The sequence below is a fragment of the Lissotriton vulgaris genome, chromosome 5, assembly GCF_964263255.1.
Source record: "Lissotriton vulgaris chromosome 5, aLisVul1.2, whole genome shotgun sequence".
NCBI classification, from domain to species: Eukaryota; Metazoa; Chordata; class Amphibia; order Caudata; family Salamandridae; genus Lissotriton; species Lissotriton vulgaris.
In genome coordinates, this window is record NC_141693.1 from 36,323,722 (window position 1) to 36,349,970 (window position 26,249).

Here is a 26,249-nt window from a genome sequence, read left to right on the forward strand (position 1 = left end):
TTCCAGTTGACAAGTTACTGAGTATAAATGATAGCGTCATTATGGATTATTGCAAAAATCTGTCTGACGTTGTGACTTCTGTGTTACATCATGTAGGAACTGAAGTGCTCACAAAAGAGAAAGAACAAGCTCATGATCTGTTACCAGGAGACTGGGTGAGGACAAAAGTGCATCGAAGAAGAAATTGCCTAGTACCAAGGTGGCAAAAGGCAAGACAGGTGATTTTGGTCACAACGAATGCAGTAAAGTGTAGGGGATTAAAAAGGTGGATTCATGCAAGTCATACCATACGAGTCCCAGAACTTGAGAATCCCGACGAGGAAGGTGATACAACAGCTGATTCAGATTCAGAAGAAGAGCCTGAAGAAAATCCAGATCCTGAAGATCGACAAGATAGTGGACATCTGGAAGATTCAAATGCGAATGAAGCTTTAAATGAAGAGATTGTGATACTAGATTCTGAAGAAGAAAATGACAATCTGCTAGATCAAGAAGCAGAAAAAGAAACTGATCAAGAAGTGATTCAAGATCAAGATCAGGAGAGTATTGAAAAGCAGAATAGAAACTTTGGACGAAGGAAGGGTAATTCTGAAACTGGTGAACTAGAAGTAATTGAAGAAGAAGAAGAAATTCCAAGTACCAGCTATAAGAATGAATTTCCTAACAAAGTGAAACTGTCGAGTAAAGAAGTACCTGAATCTGATGAAGAATCTGACTCAGAAAAATTGTTCATTAATGAATCAGCTGCAAATACAGAAAGTGAAACAGATGACAGTGAAGATGAATTCAAATTGAAGAAAACAAGAAAAAGAGCTTGGAGAGTGGAGTATAATTTGAAAGAGCCAAAAAAGAAGCTAAGAAGAAAAGGAGATAATTGGCCAAAAGAATTTGGAGGCATAAAATATAAATTAGTGAATAAAGCAAAAGAGCAGGTTAATGAGATTTCAAGTCAAAAAGAGGAAGACTTGAATAAGAAAAAATGGGCAGGAAAGAAAATAGAAGTGATAAGCAGTAGAGCAAAGAGAACATTAAAACGAAACCAGAAATATAAATCGCCAGAGTGAGCTTACATTATAATCCCACCAGTAGTGGAAGTGAATAGTAGCCAAGAAGATTTTGCTGATGCAAGTGAAAATGATTGAACTTATTGATTAATTGACACTAGGTTGAAAAAACTGTGTTAGGAGACACAAGGTTGAAGAAATTGTGTTAGCTGAAAAACACATTTGATGTATGACATAAGGTCGAAGAAAAGCTGTTAGAAGAAAACTCTTAGAAAATAAGATTATCCGTTTGAAAAAAAAAGAGGGGTGTATATTTAATAATTTTTCAATTTTTTATTTTTATTTGTAGTTGTTATCTTTAAAAAGTAAAGATGCCTTATACTAATGAAAATTCGAGATGCTCAATTCTCAGAAGATGTTGCAAACTGTCTTCAATATGTATAATTTTGATTATTTTAGTCTGGTTAATTTTAGCTGTTATCTTTCCTTTTGGCGTAGATAAAGAGATGTATAAAGCTAACATGACAAGTAAAGTTGTAGTTAAATCTGAGAAAACTGATACTAATAGAATTATTGTACATAAACTAGAGATTCACCAAGATAGATCTATTGGAGATTTTTCTAGCAATACCTTCTCAAGACTCTTATCTGAATATGTTAAGGTGATGAATGCAAAAGATTGTTATGTGTGTGTGAAACTACCTACTTCTGTGTCTGAAGGAGTTAAATATAACATGCTTCCTCTTACTTATGGTATAACATGTAGTGTAATAACAAGTTTGTTTTATAAAACTGGTTGTCTGGAATATTATTATACCGATTTTGATGAAATTTCTGAAAATTTAAAGGTTGTAGATAACCTGAATAAAGTGAGACCTGTTAAACAGATGAGGGAATTTTTCCCAACAACTAGTGAACTTACATATGAGTATGCTTATAGAAATAATCTAACATGTAAATTGAGAACAGAAGAGAAAACATTCCTAAATATGGTGGAAGAGAGAAGGGCAATTTATAAGCGAAATGAAATAACGAAACAGACTAAATCAAAGTTTTGGCAGATTGAAGATGAAAAGCTCAATGGTAGAAATGTAAATGTTGTGATTCATATAGCTAAACCTGTTAGTGGAAAATTTTGTATAAGAAGAGACAATACATTGTATGATAATTATTTTGTAGGTGCAAGTCAATGTGAAGATACTTATCAAATTATAGGGAGATGGGGATTTAAAGGAGGCAAAGATCCAATTTTTCCTGGAATTTATTTTGTTTGTGGGAATAAAGCCTATTACAGCCTCCCGGACCACTGGTATGGGACTTGTTATCTAGGTTTAGTTTTTCCCAAAAAATTCATGTAGATAGAAATGCAGATGGTTCATTTGAAATTAGCAGCCATGTGTACAGATTTAGGAGAGAAAGATTTTCAGAAATTTTGGGAGACATATTTGGTGCGTTAATACTCATAGTAGGAATTACCCTGAATGCAAACAAGATTAGAAAAATGTCCACAATTGTTGACAGATTGTCAACAGACACTGCAAGTGGATTTCAATTAGTGAATACCAAAATTGTTGCCATGAGAACCATGGTATTGCAGGATCGTCTTGCGCTAGATATCCTGCTGGCGAAAGAAGGAGGAGTTTGTGGGATCTTACATGTTCAACATTGTTGCACATACATACCTGACAATAGCCAGAATATAGAGACGTACATTAAGAACATTACTGAGTTACATACTGAAATAGAACCATTAGAAGATGAGAGTTTTTCAGAACGCTTAAGCAAAAGATTTGCAGCAATCAAACACTGGTTTCAAGAGATTGGTAGTTCAATTATTGGTAAAATAGTTTTCCCTTTAGTAATAATAGCTATAGTGATACTTTTGTTAAAAATTAGTTGTATGCTACACAAGAGAAGAAAATATGTAACAGAAAAGAAAAGAATTTATAAGCTAAGAGATGAAAAGGAAAAGGAAATAGAATTAGAAGCGTTTCGTAAAGCTCAATATGAAAGATGTAGAAAATCAGATGATGAGTCAGAGGTTTAGAAACACTAATATTAAGAAAGTCCAAAACATGTACAAGGATTAAAAATTTATAAAATTTTGGGTATTGTTTGGTGATTTTGAATTTACCAGATGAGGGAGTTGATGGAGCAAGGTAAAGAACAAAATGTTGTTCAAACTTGCGAAGTTAATCTCTCCCAATTAAAAGTAAACAGACTAATAAGCTTGTGGTGAAATTATAAATCAACTTAGTTTTAAAGATGCACACATGAAATACACTTGGGACTAATGTGCTTTTTGTTGCAAACGCAAAGAAAAAAACTAATAAACTAACCTTGTCTATTGTCTTTGTCAGTATTAATTGCGGCAGTTTAATTTAATGGCATATGCTTATTTTATGTGCTTATGTTATGTCTTTTGTGATAAAAGCTCTTAGAGTTCCAGACATTCGAAAGGATTGGTGAATATAATGCTGCATTCTTGTGCTTAAGCTAGGTAACATAATTAACCGTGTTAATTAGCAAAGGGGGAGGGTAACAGAATGGGTCTCAATTCTTTAATTAATTGATGTCTTGTGTTTGTTTAAATATTAGTTTCCAAAGTGAGGCCTGAAAAAGTGGCTCAGAAAAATATGTCTGACAGAGATGCAGACGTGAAACCTTGTCCAGAGTGGAGGCTTGCATTTACGCAGTAGTGGAGATTTTTGCTGTACAAACATTAATAATTGAAAGAACAATTCTTTGCTTGAATAGAATATGCTCACAGAGAGAAGGCTCAAGGACAGGAAGAAAGTGTCTGCCAAGATTAGGAAGTAATGTTCTGATCTCGAAGAAAAGTTACTCTTTTAAGGAAGCTGAATGACGTGGTAGAAAAGATAATAGGGCTTATGTGAAGCCCGGACTTGGTCAAAATTCAGAGATGACCTAACAGTGGACTGACATGGGTCAGCCAATGAGAAGCCTGGATTCCATTGAAAGAATGTAAAATTTAGAAAGTTTAGATAGAGAGAAAGGTATAAATTATGACACCATGAGTGGAGAAAAAACTCTTACTTTTCGATTCCTGAATGGTGCGCGTTATGCTGATGGACCTTTGGCGCATGTAAGGACAGCAGATTTATAATGATTTATTCCTTTCTAGGTGAAGACAGATTGAGACAGGGAAATAGATTCAGGGAAAGGAAACTGTTATTTTGCTAATTCTTCATATTTCTGAGTTAACTTTGAAATGTAAGTTCTAATTTTCACTTCCTTATTAAAAATGCTGCTTTCTTATTTGCTTATAAAATAAAGATTTTAAACTTAAATGCTCTTTCTTTTGAATTAATAAAGCTAATAAAATTAGATTTTATATGACAAGCTGGTCTTGTTTATTCATGGTCTAGTTTCCATTAGTTGATCCATCAACCATAGTGGTTTGATTTAATTAAAAATTGTTTTATATATAATGATAATGAAGAATAAACTGCAGTTGTACATATTAGTGTAAATATTATTTGATTAGAATATAAATAAAATCACTTGATTCAGCTGCTCAATAATTGTCTCATCGGTGGTATGGGCCTGTTAAAGTGTTTTATAAATAATGGTGAGTAATAGGTTGATAGGTAGCATTTGTGAGACAGTTTTTCAATAGGAGCGCCGGATCAAGATCCATTCCGGTGAGGCAGGCTGCTTTGTGGCTGAAGTATTTCTCTGAATTCGCCTCGCGGAAATTCCAAGATGGCCGCCGCTGTCTATTAAGCGGTGAGTGGTCTAGTTGTTCTGCATGATTCTCTCCTCAGCTGTATTCGCGCTCGCAAATTAATTGTGCTGCGCACTTCAACTGACTTTCTCCCTGAGGCAGGCAGTATTTTCCACTGCTACTTCAGGAGATTTCTTGGAGTCCATAATTGTTTTGAGAGAAATTCGGAGCCAAGATCCTTTCTTTGAGAAATTCTTGAGACGTTAGAGTTCGAGTATTTGGGCTTAATTTCAGAAGGAGGAGTTGTACTTTCCAAGAAGACTTTGGGAAGCTGGAGTCTTCGAGCATTCACATTCAGCTTTCCAAGCTTTAGAAGAAGAGTTCGGAGAGCTGTTCATCTGTGAGAGAGGTAACAGGAACTTCAGCAGAACAACAAGTAAGCCTTGTGAATTTGTTCAAGTCCTCTCATTTGAAGGTATTCCTTCAGAGACTCAGACGCTTAGAGTTTAAGGATACCAGAGCACTTGAGAATAAGATTTAATACTTAAAAAGAAAGGCTTAAGACAACAATAGACATATTGGCAGGAGATACTAAGCCTTATTGAAATTAGCAATTAGAAGGTTTTGTTGTTACAAGAAGAATCACATTGTAACAACACCAGTGCAAGAAGCAGATATAGAGACATACTACTAAATATGATTATGTAATATATGTTACCTCACCTTCCTGAGAATGCTCGAGAGCAGCAAGTCACTGCAGACTAACAGGTACTTAGGTGAAAGGTCATTGGCAGAGTACTATTGAGAAAGTGTTATAGTTGTTACCGTATTTTATGGTTACAGGTATCAACAGAATATCTACTCAGGACCTGGAACAAGATCATCTTTTGGACCAGCGCCTAGAGTGAAGCAGTACAGTCTCTCTTTTCTTCCCACTCCCCTTTCCCCCTCTTTGCTGCTTGGGAGCATTGGGTTCTTGGTAGCGAGGTAGGGGATAGTGGAATAGTCGTCTGCTTGTTACTCGATTCTAGCAGTCCTGGTTAGACAGAGTTCCCATTCAAAGATTGCCGACGTGGTTCTCACGTAAGCCACGCCGTCACGTGTCCGCGTCGGGGAATGTTTATACTCCGAGAATCGAAGCGGTGGTACACAGGAGGAGACGAGGAACTCCGTGAGGCCTTGTACGGTGAGGAGTGGGCAGTCGGTTAATAGTGGCTAGAGGGCTGTTTTTAGGAAAGGGTAGGCCGCGAGTAGAACGTGTACAATGTGTGCATTAATACATGTTTTTTAAGACGCTATTTAAGATGAGTCCTTGGCGGCATTACCCCATTGTATAGCTACTGTGTGTTGCGGACATTAAGCTCAACGGTGGGTGTATTGAATGAAGGTGTCACCAGTATGCCACGAATCATACGTCAGGAGGGGCGCTTACAAAAGGTGAATTTACTAGCAGTAACCTTTTGGTGTTGAAGGACTCTGGGCCTCATTTAGAAACTTGTACTCTCTAAATAGGTGACTGCCACTGAGTGGTTTCTTCAAAAGAATTCTGTATAACTTTTTAGGTGGGGTGTGTTTCAGATTGATAAAACAATTGAATGGCCAATCACTGCGAGGAATCACATGAGGAGATCGACATACGAAATTCATCCTCTTCAGCAGGTATGAAAGACACAAGCTGATTGAGGGTAATTATTTTGGGCTCGAAAATCCGAAGTGCGAACACTTACAACAAATTAAAATGGGTGTTTTATTGAGTGTGTTTTTTATTGAGTGTGTTTTCTCCATTTTCAATTGACAGTCTAAAAGAACGGAGTGTCCAACATTGGTGCTGTGACAGAGTGTCTAGCCCTGAAAAACTTGCCGAAAATTGTGTGGCAGAGAAACATGTTGGCAGTGGGTATTGGTATGTGAGGATAGCTACCAACCTGTTTTAATTTGACAGATTACACCTAAACATCAAGAATAAATGTGTTTGAGAGGTGTGTCTGATAATTTTAAGATCACTTTTTGTCACAAGTGGATGGTGATTCTTGATCACTCCACTGCACTTCACTTCTTTTTCTTGTTTGGACACTTTCTTTCACTTTTCTTTCCTGGGACATAAAATGATCGCTTATGATGAGAAAAGGGGCCTAATCTGGTGAGTACCTGCCAGTTACCCCGATGGTGGTGAGCCCGTGAGGGGTCATTTTGTCCTCTACACTTTTTTTCACTATTGTATAGAACTAGTGAGTTCTAACTACTGTTGGGGTTCTTGTTGACTGTCTTTTAAAAATGGCTATGTATTTTAAATAAAGGGCAAAGAACAGTGCATACAACCATATATAAAATAGTAAATAAAGAGTTTGTTGCAGCTGAGAAAATAGATGGGAGGTATTTCCTTCTAAGATTTAAAATCACTTTTGCCCAAGAGACAGGGTCCTTGGTGTGTTGATGAGACCTAGCAATGCACCAAAAAGATACGCTTTCCCAGGAGAGGCATAACGAGGAGAAATATCTTTAATTCTCCTTGTTACTTCCTCTTTCTAGTGTGCCGCATTCTGCTGCAGCACACATAGAAAGAGGAATCTCTTTCTCAGACTTGATTTTGTGCAGGAAGGTGCTCCTTCCTGCACAAAAACAATCCTGCATGCAATGCAGGTAACCTTGCACAATGCTGCAAGGGTGCATGCATTGATGCTAGGCTGCCAAAAGGGAGCCAGTGGAGGGGAAAAGCCAGGAATGTGCCATATTGCCTTGAATGCAGCGCATTCCTGCCCTTTACCTGTGACTTGCTGCACGCCATTCTCATAAATCTTATCAAACACAGATGTGTTTTACAGAGTGGAGGGTTTTCCTGAATAAGTGATATTTTCCCAGAAATATATGAATGATCAATTTCTATATTCTTCTGTTTTTATTATGTTTTTGTATGTACGCTTTTATGATTGTCTCTGACTTTTCAGTAAAGATCATTGAATTGACGTGTTTGTTTATTTTTTTGGCAGTTTCCCACTATAAGTCATTTTTGTCAAAGGATTTCAGTCTCAAAACCCCTCTCCGAGAACTTGGAAGATGACCTACAAAACAAAACAAAGTTCACATTGATGAACTTTCCAAAGGTCCCCAGGAGGGCTGTAGATGGGCCCCAGTGGAAAGCTCAATCAAAAGATACTGTACTACAAGTAGAAAGTATCATGAGAGAAATAGATAAACTGGTACCCAATGTAAGCTTCACCCACCTGGATAACACAACATGTGCCTCAAAGAGCAAGGTGTCCTTCATAAACCCCAGAGACAGATACTGCATTGGGGACAATGTGACTCTTCAGCTTGACGTCTTCGATTATTTGGGCAAAAAGAAGAAATATGGAGGCGACTTCCTACGAGCGAGAATTTACTCACCAGATCTCGGGGCAGGAGCCTCTGGGAAGATTGTAGACTTCCACAATGGAACATATCATGTGCAGTTTACATTTTTCTGGGAAGGAAAAGTGAAAGTGTCCTTGTTTTTGATCCACCCTAGTGAAGCAGTGGCAGCTCTGTGGAGGGGGCGCAATGCGGGTTATAATTATATGGCTCATAAGGTGAAATATACCAATGCAACTCATGAGGTTGAAGCCGTGTGCGGGTATGACCTGGACACCGAAGAGGAAGTGTGCAATATGATGGAGAACATGGATGAGTATCCGTTCTACTGCATCAAACCTGCCCACATGTCCTGCAGCTCATTAACTCAAATATCCAGCATCGCCACACATACAACCTCCCTCACTGCCCTGGAGAGGACACTTATTGACAGGTAATTCACGTTTGGAAAAGGTTTAGAATATTCATTTTCTAGATCTATTGGTAACAGCTTCTGTGCACTTGTGCAACATGTTTCTAAGTTTATGGCCATGTTGAATTTGGGGGTGGTAGCAATGAAAGGGAGATTGGGGCTCAGTAAGGAGCTGCTGCCCTGGCCAGGTTGATAATGAAGAGAGGAGGTTGAAAGTTGAGGCCTGTCTGTTAGCCTAGCAGCAGGACAGAGAGGGTTGATTATTATTACACATAGATTACAAATGTGTGCACTACTATTTATTTCATAGCGGCAGAAAGCTGAGTTGGCATAAAGAAAATTCCCTGCAGTGTCCTTCAGTTCTACTTAGGTGATAGGAGGGTCCTGATTGCACTCTACTTTGTTACCCGCTGATAGGGGAAGGTTTCACATACAACACAGATCAATGACTTAATCTTGCTTATATTTATGTATCAGTTGGATTTATAGAGCGTACACAAATCTACAAGGGAAGGCTTTACATTGAGGGTTGAAGAGAAACAGGGGAAGGGTGGAAAGAACATGGGGGTGTAGCTAAATTAAGAGTGGCAAAATAGGGTGTACTGGAGAGGAGCATATACACTTCATATATTATTTTTGTTTGCTGAGTTTTATACAGCCCAGACTAGACCCAATGGGTGGGAGAAAGTTTTTCATAAGGACAGGTACAATGCAAAAGTACTTTAGTTTTATTTTATTACACGTTTTTGTGGCCATTTCAAGATCCAAGTTACAATCAAACACACAGTAGCAGAGATCTCTGGACACGTCAGTATACTGCTATGTAGTAAATGTGGGAGGGGCGATGAGGAGTGGTAGGAAAAGTGGGAATGTTTACTACAAAATAGGAGGGTTTAGAAACATTTAAAGAGGTGTTTGGGAGGGACATGCTAATACACTTAATAAACAAATCTATAAAGGAGTAAGAACATTGCAATTCATGCACTAGACTTCTAAAGTTGCTGCTGATGTTAAACAGTTAACAGTTAAAATGGTCAAAACAGGCTTAAATGTACTTCATGAGAGCCTCGGAGTAAGTCAAGAACCACATGCAGCCAATCACCACAGGTAATGATTCACACTCCCATAAAAACCAATAGAAGCAGGTAGTTATAGTTTGGACCTTGTGTCTATTTAAAAAAAAGTTTTTTTTCTATTTTGCCAATATCTTTGGCGCCGTTTGACGAATCTTTGCAAAAGTTTTAAAACTAATTGCCTGCTCTGGTCAGCTCCTACCTTTAAAGTTTCGGGGAGATTTTTTCAAGCAGGGGACGAGAAAAAAGGGAGGTCCCAAAAACGATTTCCGCCATGTTAATTTCCATAGGAAATTACATCATAATTGGCAAAAAGGTAGCTCTTGGTTTAGAAAGCGGCCTTTTTTAAAAATGGTGTAAATCTGTTCATTAGTTGCTGAGAAATTAAAAAAATAAAAATATCAATATCCGAGCACCGAGGACGATTCTGCACTCCTCCCGAGCACAAGCTGACTTCTGATTGGCTGCCAAAACTCCAAACCAGGAAGTGTTGGCAGTCATCTTGTGACTCAGTAACTGAATCACGGTGGGCGAGAATTCACTTGGGGGCAATACTGACAACGGTGCTAATCGGAGGTGTGTTGGTCACCGCCGTTCCCTGCTTCACTCTCCCCCGCCGCCGCTTCTCAATCCTGCGGCCGCCGAGAGGGGAGAGTGCTCTGCCCAACAACAAGCCTGCCGCCTACAATCCCCAGAGTGCCCTGCTGCACCACGTGGACGCCGGTTGCAGCGTCCGCGTCAGCTTCCCGCGCCCAGAGGCGCATAACAGCAAGTCGCTCCTGCTGGGAGCGGGGGCGAGAATTCACTTGGGGGCAATACTGACAACAGTGCTGATCGGAGGTGTGTTGGTCACTGCGGCTCCCTGCTTCACTCTCCCCCGCCGCCGCTTCTCAATCCTGCGGCCGCCGAGAGGGGAGAGTGCTCTGCCCAACAACAAGCCTGCCGCCTACAATCCCCAGAGTGCCCTGCTGCACTACGTGGACACCGGTTGCAGCGTCCGCGTCAGCTTCCCGCGCCCGAGGCGCATAACAGCAAGCCACTCCTCCTGCGCCGGGGACAGGTACTGTTGACTTTGGATTTGGACTGGTTGCCCGGGCCTCATAGATCAACTTGCGCTATCCAGCTGTTGGACTAGGAAGAGGGGAAGAAGGGGACAAAAGACATATATAGCAAACATAGCACAGAGATATTTAGCAACCCATTAGAAGGAAGCTTGGTCTGCTCTGCATGGTAGGTCAAGAGCTAGTCTAAAACCTCATTCACTATGTCTAATCACCCGAAAACTCGCTCGACCACGAGCAAAGCACCCCTAGGTGAAACCCCTGACCAAACCCTAGCCGAAAAAAACAATCTTGCCCCCAATAAAGTAAAAAAAACACCGCAATTGATCTAATGTTGAGGAAGGTATCTGGGGAGATAGAACGCATGGAAAGGAGCCTTTCTGCCTCACCCAATCCTATAGCAGTTACTCAACACAATCTAGGGATCACACACTAGCTGACAGCCCCAATATGACTGGAAATTTAGTGTCACCAAGTATCCCGATAGAAGCTGTTCCTTGTGCTCAACCCTTACCTCTCCCTGGGGCAAAAATCTCAGGGCACAGTGTCTCGACCCCCCATAGCAAACAAAAATGGCGGGGGAGGATTAAGGGACAACAAAGGAAAACTATGTCACTTACAGGAGATGGTCGGTCTAAAAATAGGCAAGATGTCATCCTGGTAGAAGACAAGGTCCTCACAAACACAAATCCACCAGGTTGGATTGAGGATGTTATAGGACAACTTAAGAAACATCTCGAAACTTTCATTATTGCCCAGTTGAAACCTATCATAAGTAAGGTGGACAAAATAGCGAGTGAACTGACCAGGTCCAAATCAACCTCAAAGTGTGGCCGCTAATACCCCTAATAATAATACAATGGTAAACAACAACTGTGTCAGTAATATCCAACATACGGTTGCCCAGATACATGATGCCCCGACAGTTTCTCAAGATCAGAGAGGGGGACCAAATCAAAAGATGAGCTCCAAAAACACTGATAAAGTACCCCTGCAACCACTAATACAAAGGGGCCAGGAAGATCATCATGTTAGAAATGGCCCTTAAAGATCACCCTACACAGACTTTGATCCTTTCTACAGTCCACTTAGCCCTCCCCCACATATAAGCCTACCTCCGGAAGCCAGTCCTTATGTTATAGTATTTGCGGGGGTACCGGAACTCAGGGCCTCAGACAAAGAATCGCACTCTCAATTACATGCTAAAATCTCCAAGTGGTTAGATATACATAGACCATTGAATGCTGGGGTAAGGGGGGAGATAGTGCATGTAAGAAGAGTTAACTGGCTAGGTGGCAGGAAAAGGACATAAGGGGGATTGCATTGTGGCTAATTTCAGAGATGCTAGACTGGTGGATTACATACTGAAGAATCCCAACAGAAATCACACCAGCACAATCTGTGTGCTCCCCCTTGGGTATTTTTACCCAAGGAGATGGAGCAGTAATAATGCTGACCATTTAATGTGGAACTTGGGAAGGCCACAACATATCAAAAGGGCTAGAGCCACAAACTACCCCGACCAGTTCCTCCCACCCCGAGATTACTTCCAGTGGAGAAATAGATTTGCCCCTTTGCAGTCACTCAATGAAAATGATTGACTACCCCGCCCCCCCCCCACTGACAAAGAGCTTGTAACTACTACTGCTACAGGGGGACTAGCTTGTCCTACAATAGAGGAGGGAATTGTTAATAGCAGGAACGGGCTAAAAATTAGAATAGAAGATCCCCCAAAACAGAGGGAAGAGAATGACAAAGTTCCAGAGACCCATGAAACAGGAAACTGTAGAATAAATTAACACAGTCCAGAGGGAAGGAATGCAAATAGGGCAGGATTAGCCTTTCTGTCCTGGAATGTAGCAGGCCTAGGGGGTAAACTTGACAATAAAGAGTGGAGAGAGTACATAAGGGGCTTTCATATTATAGCCTTACAATAAAAAAGGGCGCGAGACCCTGACTCCAGCCAACTGGAGGGCTATAAATGTTTCTTCAGGCCAGCCCAAGAAGCGAGATCTGGGAGGGCGAAAGGAGGGTTAGTGATATATGTCGACTTAGACCTAAAAGGCACTTGGTCACAACCAGTCTGGGTGTCAGACACCATACAAGGGATGTACCATGTTACAACGCATACCGTTACAACTACCTACTATTACAACGCGACCATTACAACGCATACCATTACAACGCATAGCGCTTTGAGGTGCTGGATAGTGGTAAGTATAATTTACTATTCTAACTCCAGTCCCCGTGGACTCTAGGGAAGGTGTTGGATAGTAAATTATACTTATTCCCTATCCTAGAGCGCCCCCCAGCGCAATGCGTTGTAATGGTATGCATTGTAAAAGTCGCGTTGTAATGGTAGTGCGTTGTAACAAATGCGTTGTAACAGGTGTATACCCCATACAAGCAGTGAAATTTCAGGGTCACGGGCAGAGATTTCTAATCTTAAATTTTTACAACTCAGGCCCAATTTATGAAAATTTCCCCACACTAATAGAGCTAGAGAGCAGGTTAAATGAGGAAACAGACTTAAGGCAGGGGGGCCCCAAACCAATCGTCCTGCTGATGGGGGACTTTAATTGTCATTTGTGCCCAAAGTTATTCCCTATTTCCCCTGATTGGTCTTTCTGCTCTGTTGAAAGTGGACCACACTTCGAACATAGCAGAGAAGGCTCACTGATTATGAAGCTACTTGATAGCTTTGCCCTTACTCACACAATGGACCTGTTGCCATTGAAAGCAGGAGACACCCTCACTCCTACATTTAAAGGAAGAGATTGTGCTTCTATAATAGGCTTTATAGAAAACTCTGCCTTTGCTAAAGTCCAGATTATTAAGGTAAGAACAGAGTGGAGCCCTTTCAGCTACCACAACCCCCTAACTCTTGAAATAGAATATAACAATCTACCAGTAAAACATCAGGGGGGGATATGGCAATCCGACCAATGGAAAAAGGGAGGCGTATTAGATGGGCAATGATTAATGCACAAGACTTCTACAGTAGCCTAGTGGATAGAGGAAAAGAACATATAGAGATCCGTCTAGACCTTGCAATAGAGGGTAGAGATGTGGTCCTGGCTTTTGAATCCTTAACTAGGATAGTTGAAGTATTATTAAAAACTAAGCGGCCTACTAAGGACCTAACTACTCCAAGATGGTTTGATTCGAATTGCTCACGGGCACTGAGAGAATTAAAACAGAGCCTAAAGAAGTCCCAGAGAGACAAGAATGAAATCGCCCTCTGTAGACGCAATTATAAAACACAGGTTAAGCAAAGAAAGACTGCACTTCAAAAGGAAGTCTGGGCAGAACTTAGAGAAGCCTGAGAAAACAGAGATTATGCCCAATTATGGAGAATCATAAATAGACCCTGTTACCAAGACTCCTGTTCCCCTGTAATTAGTACCAATATACTCCCCGAACAATGGATGAACCATTTTAAAAGTTTGTATAATCAACAGGAGATAGAAAACGGGGATGGAGTATGGGAAGGTCCCAGAGCAATTGAGCTAGAATTCTCCTTGCCGGAAGTCTTAAAGGCAGTGCTAGGGCTGACGCGTAACAAGGCGCCAGGCCCGGACGGCACACCCCCAGACCTCCTTTTAAGTAACACTGATTTGTGGGCACCGATTATGACCAGAGTACTTAATGCAGCTATTAAAACTGGTCTCCCGAGATCTTGGTCAACTGCAGTGATTGCTCCTATATATAAGAAAGGTTGTAGGGATAATCCGCAGTGCTACAGACCAATCTCGCTGATTGATGTCTCAGCGAAACTACTAGGTAGGGTAATACTAAACCGCCTTACAGAGTGGACTGAAGCACATAACACCCTGGTGGACACCCAGTATGGGTTTAGAACAGGCAAGTCAACTAGTGACCAATGTCTCAAACTCTACCTTTTAGCTGCTAAATACATTAAATCAGATACAGGAATCCTTTATATGGGGTTCATGGACCTTGCAGCAGCATTTGATAATGTAAACAGAACTAAACTCTGGGCGCTTATGTTCAGATTGAGAATTGATCCAGATCTGATAAACATACTTATGGAACTCCACTGGAACACCACTGCCAAGGTCTGCTATAGCTCGGGAGGGCTGAGTACTGATCCCTTCCCGTGCACTAGCAGGGTGAGGCAGGGGCGTATCCTGGCTCCATTTCTATTTTCCCTCTACATAAATGACCTGGAGAGTGTTCTGCTGACACTGGGGACTGACTGCCCAAGAGCAGGATCGCGTCACATACCGGTACTTCTGTACGCGGATGACGCAGTCCTGCTCGCACGAACAGCAGTGAGTCTGCAGCGGCTAATTAGTGGCTTTGCAAGGTTCATGGAGAATTTAGATCTCTCTGTAAATCTGACTAAGTCCTTTATCATGGTGGCAGGGAAAAAACCCCTCAAGAGATTTCCGTTCAAAATAGGAACCCATGTTCTGGACACTGTGAATACTTTCTCATACTTGGGTCTCTTGTTTGATGAAATATTAGGTTTGCCCCATTGCTGGAGGAAAGGTGCAGAAAACTTGTTTCAGCGAATGGTACCATTTTAAATTTTGCGCGAAGGATGGATTGTTGGTCCCCAGAACAAGTAATGACACTGTATAGAGCGATCAGTATTTCTAAAGCTACGTACGGGGCTGAGGTGTGGGGCTTAAGGGATGCACACCAGATACAAACTGAAGAAGATAAATTCCTACAGAAACTGCTAAAGCTTCCACAGAGCATCCCAGCAGCAGTCACACACAAGGAGCTTGGTATCCTGTACATTTCTGACCTGATTAGAATAAGACCAATTTTGACCTGGCTTCGAATTTGGCTAAATCCAAACACTGAATTAACTAGACAGATTATTGAAGATTGTCTTCAGAGAGACAGATGGTTGCAAATCCCTTGGCTTAAATACATTAAAGAAACTCTAGAGTCTATTGACAACCAAATGTTATTTACTGATCCCTCAAAGATTGATAGCTCTAGCAAATATCATATTCAAAAGCAATTATTGGATAAATACGATCTTAGCAGGAATCGACTTGACTCTAATAAAACATCTGTAGTAGCGCACTCTCTTGTGAGTATTGAAATGGGCATGGAACCGTATCTTTTTTTAATGCATAGTCAACAAGAGACGTTTCTAATGTGTCGTTTTAGGCTCAATTTGTTACCACACATTTTAGCTTACCCGTCTGGTTTTACTTTAACAATTGAGCAGAAGGGTTCCCTCGGCTGCAACAATAGGTCTCCGCAGGACACCCTTTATTTTGTATTATTATGTTCTTTTTATAAAATCCCATGCAGAAGATTTCCTGTGGATATTTTAAAGGAGTCAAAAATCTTTCATGCTAAAACTGCTTTATTATTTTTGCAAAGAGCAACTGACATGCGTACTCTGTGTTCTATAATGAGTTTTTTAAAAATTGTTGTCAAATTAAGAAATACTAGGGGTTGATGTAGGATGAAATGAATTAATCGATCTCTCCCTTTCAATTATTTTTAATAATAACATATATTTTACATTTGTTTTTAATATTGTAAAGTTCAGAATAAGAATGTAAAATGTTGAATGTGGATTTGTAATGTATTGTGTATTTTTATGATGGTTTTTAACCACCGAAATAAAGATGAACTGAACTGAAAACTGAATCACAAGAAAACAGTGGAAAAAAGGTTAAAAAACAAGATAAGGGGGCAGGGTAGAAACACCCTGACCCCCTAGGTCTGCTCAGGGGGTCCCACAGGGCCAAAAAAAGCATTAAAAAACAATAAAATCGCCAAATTTGCACTGCGTGCACGACTCCGGCTGAGAAAAACAAAAAACAAAACAAAGCTCGGGCTCGCAAGCTTCCTTTTGTATAAGCCCCCGGGTGGGCCAGGTCTCGGGGGCAATGCGCAGTTAATTTTCTGGGGCTCACTGGGCCCCGCAGCACTGGGGACCGCCACCTCCCTCGGGCTTTATTCATAAAGTGTGGGAGGAATGTAACCCCCACAGCCCCAGGGACCATCACCTCCTCGCGGCTTCTAGAAAAATGTGTGGGGGCTCCTGCCCCCTCACACTTCTCCGGGGACCACCACCTCCCCGGGGCATTCATCAATATGGGTGGGGTTCCTCGTGGACCCCCCAAGCCCCAGGGATTGACACCTCCCCGGGGCTTAAATTAAAAAAAAATGTGTGTGGGGGCTCCTGCCCCCCATATTGCCTGGGGAGCTCCACCTCCCTGGGGCACTAATTATTTTTATATGGGGGGCCGTTGTGGACCCCTGGGGTTGCCACCTCCCCGGAGTGTTACAAATGCTGGCAGGGGGACCACGTGGCCCCTCTAGTGGAGCCCTTGATGGCCCTGGGCACCCCTACCACACAGGGCTGACTCCTGTAATGTCCTGGGATGCCCACCCTCGTGACATTGCTGTTTGCTATAGCAGGGCGGGAGCAAGGCTCCCACCGAGTCAAGGCAAACACTGCTTTGGTTAGTTGAAGTGACAGCAGGAAACCTGCTCTCGCTTCAACGAAGCAAAGCAGAATCTCTTTTGGGCAGAGGGAGCTGCATGTCAGCAGCTCCTCTTTCCCAAAATCAATGCTGGCTCCCGCAGGAGGCGGGGAGCCAGCTGAGACCGCGGGGACATTGAGGCTCTCCCCGCGGTCCCCAACGAGAGGCCATGCCCTGGGGGATGGGGTCCCGTGGTAAAAAATGGCTCACAAAGAGGGCCACTCTGCCCCCCTCCCTTAAAAAAAGGCATTGGGCATTCTCCGGGAGATGGGGTCCCTGAGGCCAAAAATGACCCGGGAGGGGTGACACGCGGCACATCTCCTTCTGAAAAATAAAGAAAGATTTGGGCATGCCCCAAGGGATGGGGTCCCGGGGGCCAGAACTGGCCCAGGTGTGGGGGCCACGCGGCCCCCTCCAAAATGAAAAAAAAAGAAAAAGGCAATGCCCCAGGGGGCAAGAAGCCCTCCTGGTACCGCCTGTAAGTCCTACACAGCAGAATTCTCTACAAATGAGTCTACTACTTAAAGAAGTATTTGCAATGCAATAGGTTTCACATTTGCGTGAATTAGAGCTATTGGCGTTGTAAATGTAAACTTTTTTACTAATGTTTTTTGGAGTGGAGTGGATGCACGTTCTGTGTAGTGGAATTATGTGGTAAGTTATGCAGTGAAATTATGTGGATAGAAAGTATGCAACAGTTTGTCTGCACAGACTTTCGCACAATTATACATTTTTCGCAGTAGCCACATAATCATCTGCTCCATAATCTGCAGATTTCAACAAAAGAGCCTTGTTTCTAGCACAAATGTTACTACAAATTCAGCGATAAGTGTTGCAGTGTGGTGGAAGGCCTTTTGCAAACTCAGAACCTATTGCTAAATGTGGGTATTAAATTGGTACTAATGGTGTGCAAGACACTCTTGCCTCCTTCTGCGCCTCTCCGCCTCTTTCTGCATTTGTGGTGCTTCTTTCTGCACATTTCTTCGTTTTTCCGCATTTCTCTTGCCTCTTTCTGCAAATCTCTTCTACTTTCTGCATCTCTCTCAACTCTTTCTGTACCTCTCTTGCCTCTTTCTGTACCTCACTTGCTTCTTTCTGTACCCCTCTCTCCTCTTTCTGCATGCTTCTTCCCGTTTTCTGCATCCTTCTTGTCTCTTTCAGCACCTATGTTGCTTCTTTCTGCACTTCTCTTCTTTCTGCACCCTTCTTGCCTCTTTCTGTACCCCTATTGCCTTTTTGTGCACCTCTCCTACCTGTTTCTGCACCCTTCTTGCCTCTTCATGCACCTCTGAAGGTTCTTTCTGCACTGGTCTTGCTTCTTTCTCCACCTATTTTGCGTATTTCTGTAGCCCTCTTGCCTCTTTCTGCACCCCTGTTCCCTCTTTCTGCATCTTTCCTGTCTGTTTCTGCTCCTCTCTTTCCTCTTTCTGCCCCTCTTTTGCTTCTTTCTGTACTTCTATTGCCTCTTTCTGTACCCCTCTTGCCTCTTTCAGCACCTCTGTTACTTCTTTCTGCTCTTCTCTTGATTCCTTCTGTACCCCTCTTGCCTCCTTCTGTACCCCATTGCCTCTTTATGCACCTCTCCTTCCTCTTTCTGCACCTCTCTTGCCTTTTTCTGCAATTCTCTTGCTTCTTTCTGCACCTCTTTTGATTCTTTCTGCACTTCTCTTGCCTCTTTCTGTACCCCTCTTGCCTCTTTCTGCAACCCTGTTGGTTCTTTCTGCAGTGCTCTTACTTCTTTCTGCACCTTTTGTGCATTTTTCTTTATCCCTCTTGCCTCTTTCTGCACCTTTCCTGACTGTTTCTGCACTTCTCTTCCCTGTTTCTACACCTCTGTTGCTTCTTTCAGCAATTCTCTTGCCTCTTTCTGCACTTCTGTTGCGTGTTTCTGCCTCTCTCTTGCGTCTTCCTGCACCTCAAGTGCCTCTTTCTGTACTTCTCTTGCCTCTTTCTATACCTATTTCCTCTTTCTGCACCCCACTTTCCACTTTCTGCTCTTCTCTTGTCTCTTTCTGAACCTCACTCTCTTCTTTCTGCACCTCTCTTACCTCTTGTTATACCTCTCTTGCCTGTTCCTGTACCTCACTTGCTTCTTTCTGCATCTCTCTTGCCTCTTTCTGCACCTCTATTGCCTCTTTCTGCAACTCTCATGCCTCTTTCTGCACCTCTATTGCCTCTTTCTGCAACTCTCTTGCTTCTTTTTGCAACCTTCTTGCCTCTTTCTGCACCCTTTTTGTCTCTTCCAGCTCCTCTGCTGCTTCTTTCTGTACTTCTCTGCCTTATTTCTGTACCCCTCTTGCCTCTTTTTGCATCTTTCCTACCTATTTCTGTACCCCTCTTGCTTCTTTCAGTACTTCTCTTGCTTCTTTCTGTGCTGCTCTTCCTTCGTTCTGCACCTCTCGTGCAAATGTATGTATACCTCTTACCTCTTTCTGCACTGCTGTTCCATCTTTCTGTTCCTTTCTTGCCTGTTTGTGCACCTCTCTTGCCTCTTTCTGTACCCCTCTTGCCTCTTCAAGCACCTCTGTTGCTTCTTTATGCACTTCTCTCTACTCTTTCTGCACCCCTCTTGCTTCTTCCTGCACCTCTGTTGCTTCTTTCTGCACTTTTATTGCGTCTTTCCGTACCTCTCTTGCTTCGTTCTGTACCTCGTTGTCTCTTGTTGCACCCCTGTTGTCTCTTTCTGCACTCACCTTCCCTCTTTCTGCATCTCTCTTGCTTCTTTCTGCAGTTCTCTTGCCTCTTTTTGCACCTCTTTGGCTTCTTTCAGTACTTTTTCTGCCTCCTTCTGTACCCCTCTTCCCTCTTTCTGCACCTCTGATGGTCCGGTCTTGCTTCTCTCTGCACCTATGATGCATATTTCTGTATCCCTCTTCAGGGGCGGCTGGTGACATTTGAAAGTGGTGGGGCGTAAAATGATTGGCATACTGCGCCGTGAGCCCAAACCACCATAAGAGAAAATTTTGAAAAAAGAGAAGGAAAATGGTGCACTTTCAAGAAAATTTGAGAAAGCAGGCAGGCTAATAAAGCAATTGCCAGCAGTCAGCAGACAGTCACTAACTCACTACACGCACCACCACTAGGTCTAGTGTGACTGTGTGCGCCGGTGACGTGGGCTGTGCTGCGCCTGGGACGTCACCACACACACAGCCATGGCCAATCGCTACTGCATGGCTTCACTGAAGTCACACAGTGATTGGCCATAAATCTGTCATGACAGGTACACAGGTATTACTGCACAGTAATTACCACAGTATGTAGAATGGTAATATTTAAAGACTGTAGAAGTGGGTGCCTTAATTCCTCCATCTCTCTCTTCATTCTCTGCTCAACCTGCCCTTCTTTCTGTCCTTGGCCTTTCCATCCCACCTTCTCTCTTCCTTCCTCCTTTCTTCTCCTCTCCTCTCCTCTCCCATCCCCTCCCCCTCTTCTCTTCTCCTCCTCTGCCGGTGACCCTCCCCAGCCCAGCCCGCCCCTCCTCTCCTTAGCTCCACTTCCTTCATTTACTCTCCTCCCCTTATCTACCCATCCTACTACCCTCCTCTCCTCCCCTCCCATCAATTCTCCTCTCTCTACTCTTCTCTCTCTTCTCTCTTTCTCCTCCCTTCCTCCCCTCCTGTCCTCTCCCCTCCTCAGCTCTCCTCTCCGTCTCTTCCCTTCCTTTCTTCCCGTTTCCAGACGGGGCCCTGGCACTCGTCTTGCAGGCCTCATAGTCAGTTTTCCAGGCCTCCTCCTAATTTTCCGTTTCGCGCTGACACAAGTTTTATCATAAGAGGCGCGAGCCGGCAATTAGTCTGCGTAAGTGTTGTAATGAAGGACAACATAAATAGAATAACTTCAAGTGTGAAGTTTATTGCAAGATAGAAAATTAAGAATATAAATATTAATTAAGATAATCGAGTGTGGAGGCAGCACAGCCCCCAGTCAGAGAAGGGAGATCCTTCAACATGAGAGGGCCCTGGGCAGCCAGGCCCTCAAGCCTAATGATGATGATTGATGCTGGCGCGGACGACACCCCCACACCTCCCCAGAAAATGAAAAGACTATTTTCTACGGTACAGATCCTATGATCAATCAGCGCTGGCCCCTGTCCTTCCTCGCGCCCCGAGGAAACCAAGGCTCGCACTCTTTCTCTTCCTCATGCCGGGCGCGAGGGCAAGAGGCTTCTCTGCAGCTGGGTGCCCCCTGGTTTCGAAACATTATGTTGCAAATTCCACAACCGGCGGTGAGTCCCAAAGTGTGAAGATCACAGAGCAGAGATTTTACCAGGGAGGCACTGGATGGTGGCGCGAGCCCTACAGGCCAGCCGCCAGTCACTACCCGAGTGATAAATAAAATGTTGCACGCCAAATTATGAACATACCTGACACACACGACCAGAAGAAACAGCAGGCAGCGCAGGTGAGGTGGTCACAGGGACGAAGCCAGTCAGCAGTCAGACTCAGCAGACAGTCACTAAACTCACTGCACGCACCAGCACAAGGTCTAGCGTGACTGTGCGCCACTGACGTGAGCTGCACTGTGCCTGGGACGTCACCACACACACACAGGCAGCCATGGCCAATCGCTACTGCATGGCTTCACTGAAGTCACACAGTGATTGGCCATACTGTGTAGTGCATGCTACCACCCACGCGCGGCACCCAATAATGGAGGTGCACAGAGGATCAGCCAATCCTGGCGCTGCATGCAGCGCCAAGATTGGCTAGGGGGCCACAGTTAGTATTCGCCCAGATCGCCCATTTAGACTCGCAGCCTGCCGCGGCCTTGGCGGCCTTGGCGGCCTTGGCGGCATGAAGCAGCACCCTTGGGTCCCTTGTAAAGGTGGAAGCCGGTGCGCCGCGCATGCTCGGGCTGGTTATAGCCCTGTGCCACTCAAACAAGCTGCAGCAGCCCAGCCGGCGCAACCCCACCCCCCAGGCTTCAGCAGCATAACGCGTGAGGTGAGGAAGGAGTCGAGGACGGAAGGTCAAGGTGAGGAGTATTGGCAAATACAATTGCATTTTGCCTGCTTAGCGTGCATGCGTCCATGTGGCTTAGTGGGGCTACGCCCCAACGCCCCAATGGACGCACTGTGCCTGTCCCTCTTGCCTCTTTCTGCATCCCTGTTCCCTCTTTCTGCACCTTTCCTGCCTGTTTCTGCCCCTCTTTTGCTTCTCTCTGCACTTCTCTAGCTTCCTTCTGCACCCCTCTTGCCTCTTTCTGTCACCCCTTGCCTCTTTGTGCACCTCTCCTTCTTCTTTCTGTACCTCTCTTGCCTATATCTGCAGTTCACTTGCCTCTTTCTGCACCTCCTTTTTCTTTTTTATGCACTTCTCTTGCCTCTTTCTGTACCCCTCTTGCCTCTTTCTGCACCTCTGTTGGCTCTTTCTGCAGTGCTCTTGCTTCTTTCTGCACCTCTTTTGCAATTTTCTTTATCCATCTTGCCTATTTCTGCACCTTTCCTGCCTGTTTCTGCACTTCTCTTGCCTGTTTCTACACCTCTGTTGCTTCTTTCAGCAATTCTCTTGGCTCTTTCTGCACTTCTGTTGCTTGTTGCTACCCCTTTCTTGCGTTTTCCTGCACCTCAAGTGCTTCTTTCTGCACTTTTCTTGCCTCTTTTTATACCTCTCGCCTTTCTGCACCACACTTGCCACTTTCTTCTCTTCTCTTGTCTCTTTCTGAACCTCTATTGCCTCTTTCTGCACCCTTCTTGTCTCTTTCAGCACCTCTGTTGCTACTTTCTGCACTTCTCTTCCTTTCTGCACACTTGCCTCTTATTTTTACCCTTCTTGCCTCTTTTTTAACAGTTTATAAACTTTATTTCAATTTTAAAAGAATCACAAAAGTTATCACAGTACATGGTAAAAGCCGGGTAGACCATAGCAAATAATCGATGCAATGAAACTTAATGGCGCAAGGACACATCACATTCATCGTTAAAACTAATAAATAGTATAATAAAAAACATAGTTCTAAAATTTGCCAACTACTATTAAAATCATCTAAGAAGCATAAAATACATCATTCAGAAAATAATGATAATTGCGGTCAAACCATGTCACACACTTTACAGTGGAGATGGTTACCTAAGCCTTCCGCCTGTCCACCGAATCACCCACACCTGTCCCAGAAATTTGGCCATTGCTATCATAATTGGGCCGTCTAAGGATGTTTTTAAAATTCTGGACACCTCTCTATACTCTCTAATGCCCAGTGCAAAACAGATTGGTTTCAGCCAACATCGCCGAGGGGCGCTGGCACCCAAAAAGAATATGTGGGATAGATTCAACCCTACCTCGACAGTATGGGCATCTACTACTACTCGCGTCAGAGTTTAACTACCTTGAAGTAAAGGCCTTGGTGGGTAATGAGCCTACTCTAAACTGATGGAATAATTTCCTGTTGCGAGGTGAGGTGATAATATCCAAATATTGCTCAAGTTTGGGTTCAAGCTTGATCTGAAGGAAAGACCTGGTCAAGGTCTGGCCTGAGGAGACTGAGAACCGTCTGAGGTTTATCATGTGCCAATAAGCAGCCTTTAGTTCCGCTTTACTTGGAAATGAGTTTGTTGCAGGCGAAGTCCACAGGCGACTCAGCCCTAACTCACACAAGATGTTTCTAATGCAACTGAACCATGGGGGTTTCTTATTAACATAAAGATCCCTGACTTCTAGCAGAGCCAGGGCATAGTTGGCCAGCTCAGGTGTCACCCAAAGTCTCCTCCAGTAGAATATGGGCCTGTAAAGCACGACATCTTTAATGGAATGGCACCCCAGATCTAAATATAATGGAACCAAGGGGGTAGATTGCGGGAGCCCAACCACCGATCTTAAAAATGTATTTAGGCTTACCGCTAAGCAATCCAAATTCCCGTATCCCCACAACTCCGCACCATACAAGATAGAAGCACTAATTCTTGTCTTATAGATATGCAGTACCGGATCTATAGGTTTGGTGTAAGAACATCTTTGTTCCTTAAGTAGTACTCCGGAAAGTTGGGCATGCCTCACCGTCAAGCTGTCTATCTGTGGTTTCCAACTGAGTTTTTTGTCAATTGTTACCCCCAAATAGGAAAAAAATCTCAGCTTGTTCTAAAGTGCCCTTGTGCATTCTGACTTCACCTATGGGTTTGCTAGTATTCTGGAGGACCATGAATTTTATTTTGTCTACATTAACAATAAGATCATGGTCCGCACAGAACTCCTCGAATTTCAAAAGGGCAAGTTGGAGTCCCTGTCTAGTTTTCGATAAAATGAGGGTGTTGTCTGCAAACATCAGGAGTGGTATCCTTATTCCTGCTAGACTCGGGGCAACAATGGGATAATTTTCAAAGTAATCTAAAACACCATTTATGTAAATTGAAAATAAAGTAGGCGCTAGGACGCAACCCTGCCTTATGCCCTTTTCCACCGGAAACTTGGCTGTGGTGTTACCTGCCGTGTCCCATCTAACTTGGGCATAATTGTCCGTGTAGAGTTCAATTACAAAGGCCAAGATATTCTGAGGCATGGCCAATTTAGAGAGGGTAAGCCAGAGCTTAGGGCGGGGAACTAAATCCAAAGCAGACCTAAGGTCCACAAAGGCAGCGTATATTGAACCTTTGCCCAGGGTAACAGTTTGCCAGTAGATAAGAACAAACCTTAAAACTTGATCCACTGTGCTTATACCCTGCCGGAACCCTGCTGGTAAATCAGAGAGGATATGAAAATCCTCCAGCCAGGCCTGTATTCTGACTAATATAACCCTGGCCACAACCTTTTGAATGCAATCGATAAGGCTTATGGGCCTATAGTTACCTGGCTGGGAGCGGTACCCCTTCTTGAAAATGGGTAGGATCACCGCCCCTGCCAAGGTACTAGGAATATCTGCTCCCTCGTCAATGGCATTCATTAGCAATTTTATATATGAAGCCCAGTGGTCCAAGTCTTGAAGAAACAAATCAGCAGGGATGCAGTCAAGGCCTGGAGCCCTAACCTTGGGGACCTGATGGAGTACATATTCCACCTCCTTCTTGGTAATACGAAGAGCTGGTGGAAAAGGAGGAATCACAAAAATATCATCAGGGTTTGAATCCCTAGCAAAATTGCTCCTAAAGTGACAGACCCACTGGTCTGGTTCCACATGATTTATAGGTAATTTACTTGGGCTGCCACTCCCCCATTTGACTAGATTCCAAGATTCTGTCATGTCACACCCAGAACATGCTTTAAGCAGGTCAGCCCAGTGTGCTTCGTCCCAGTCTCTTTTTGCCCGCAATTTGGCTACCTTGTAATCCTGCCTTTTCTCCTTTATGGCATCCCTGTCTAGACTCCGAATAGCCCTTGCCAGGGATCTATAAGCCATGCAGCAGTTTGAATTATACCATACTGCTGCCTTAGGGGCAGTTAATATGCATCCTTTGTTATTTTGTGTGGTAAAAAACCTCTAAGTTGTTTAAAAAGGATCCCATGTTGATGGGCCACTCTATCTGCCTGGGCCCCGCCTGTCAGGTCCGTCTGCAGCTCTGCTATGGTGTTCACTACTAGGTTGCGCATAACTAGCAGAGTCTCGGGGTTTTGCGCGACCTTTGTCCAATTTAAGCGTCTCGTATCATTGGACAGGTGACCTTGTACAAAGTCTAAACGGGGCGGCATCCCATCGCTAGTCTGAATATCTTAAAACTGCATAGTAACTAGAAAAGGGTTATGGTCGCTTTCGGGCCGTACTTCTACCACCATGTCTACCAGTTTCGACCAAAACTCCTTATTTATAAAGATATAGTCAATACAACTAGAGCAAAGCCCACAGTGGTATGTCGGAGACCCTAGTTTGTCTGATACAGTGCGACCATTGGCTGCCCTCAGCCCATGCTCCAGAGAGAGCACTTTCATTTGAAGTTTAAATCCCCGGCAATAACGGTGTGCATGTGGCCTCTGTGATTCGTTAAAAAGCTATCAAGTTTGGCTATAGTTTCAGAGGCCTTCCCGCTGGATTGGCCCCTTGAGTAAACATTGAAAATCAAAATATCCAAGGAATTACCTAATGTTACTTAAACAATCAGAATATCCTGGGAATCAATGGCAATCTCCTCTATCCTAAGAACCTGGGTCTGCCTGACCCACATTGTCAGACCCCCTATTGGTCTGCCCCGTTCGCCCTGTACCACTGGTTTAGATATATTTACATATCCCTCGCAAAATACCCTCTCCACTGCCCA

At 43.5% G+C, this 26,249-nt stretch overlaps 1 protein-coding gene across 1 annotated transcript in view; it reads left to right on the plus strand.

Annotated features, from left to right (window-relative positions):
* The window catches only part of LOC147710063 (NXPE family member 1-like), a 427,649-nt gene that overhangs the window by 131,862 nt on the left and 269,538 nt on the right, over window positions 1–26,249 (plus strand). The window contains exon 2 of the mRNA XM_086920722.1: window positions 7,680–8,473. Coding sequence (XP_086776848.1) covers window positions 7,680–8,473 — 794 coding nt within the window. The remainder of the gene's footprint in view (window positions 1–7,679; window positions 8,474–26,249) is intronic.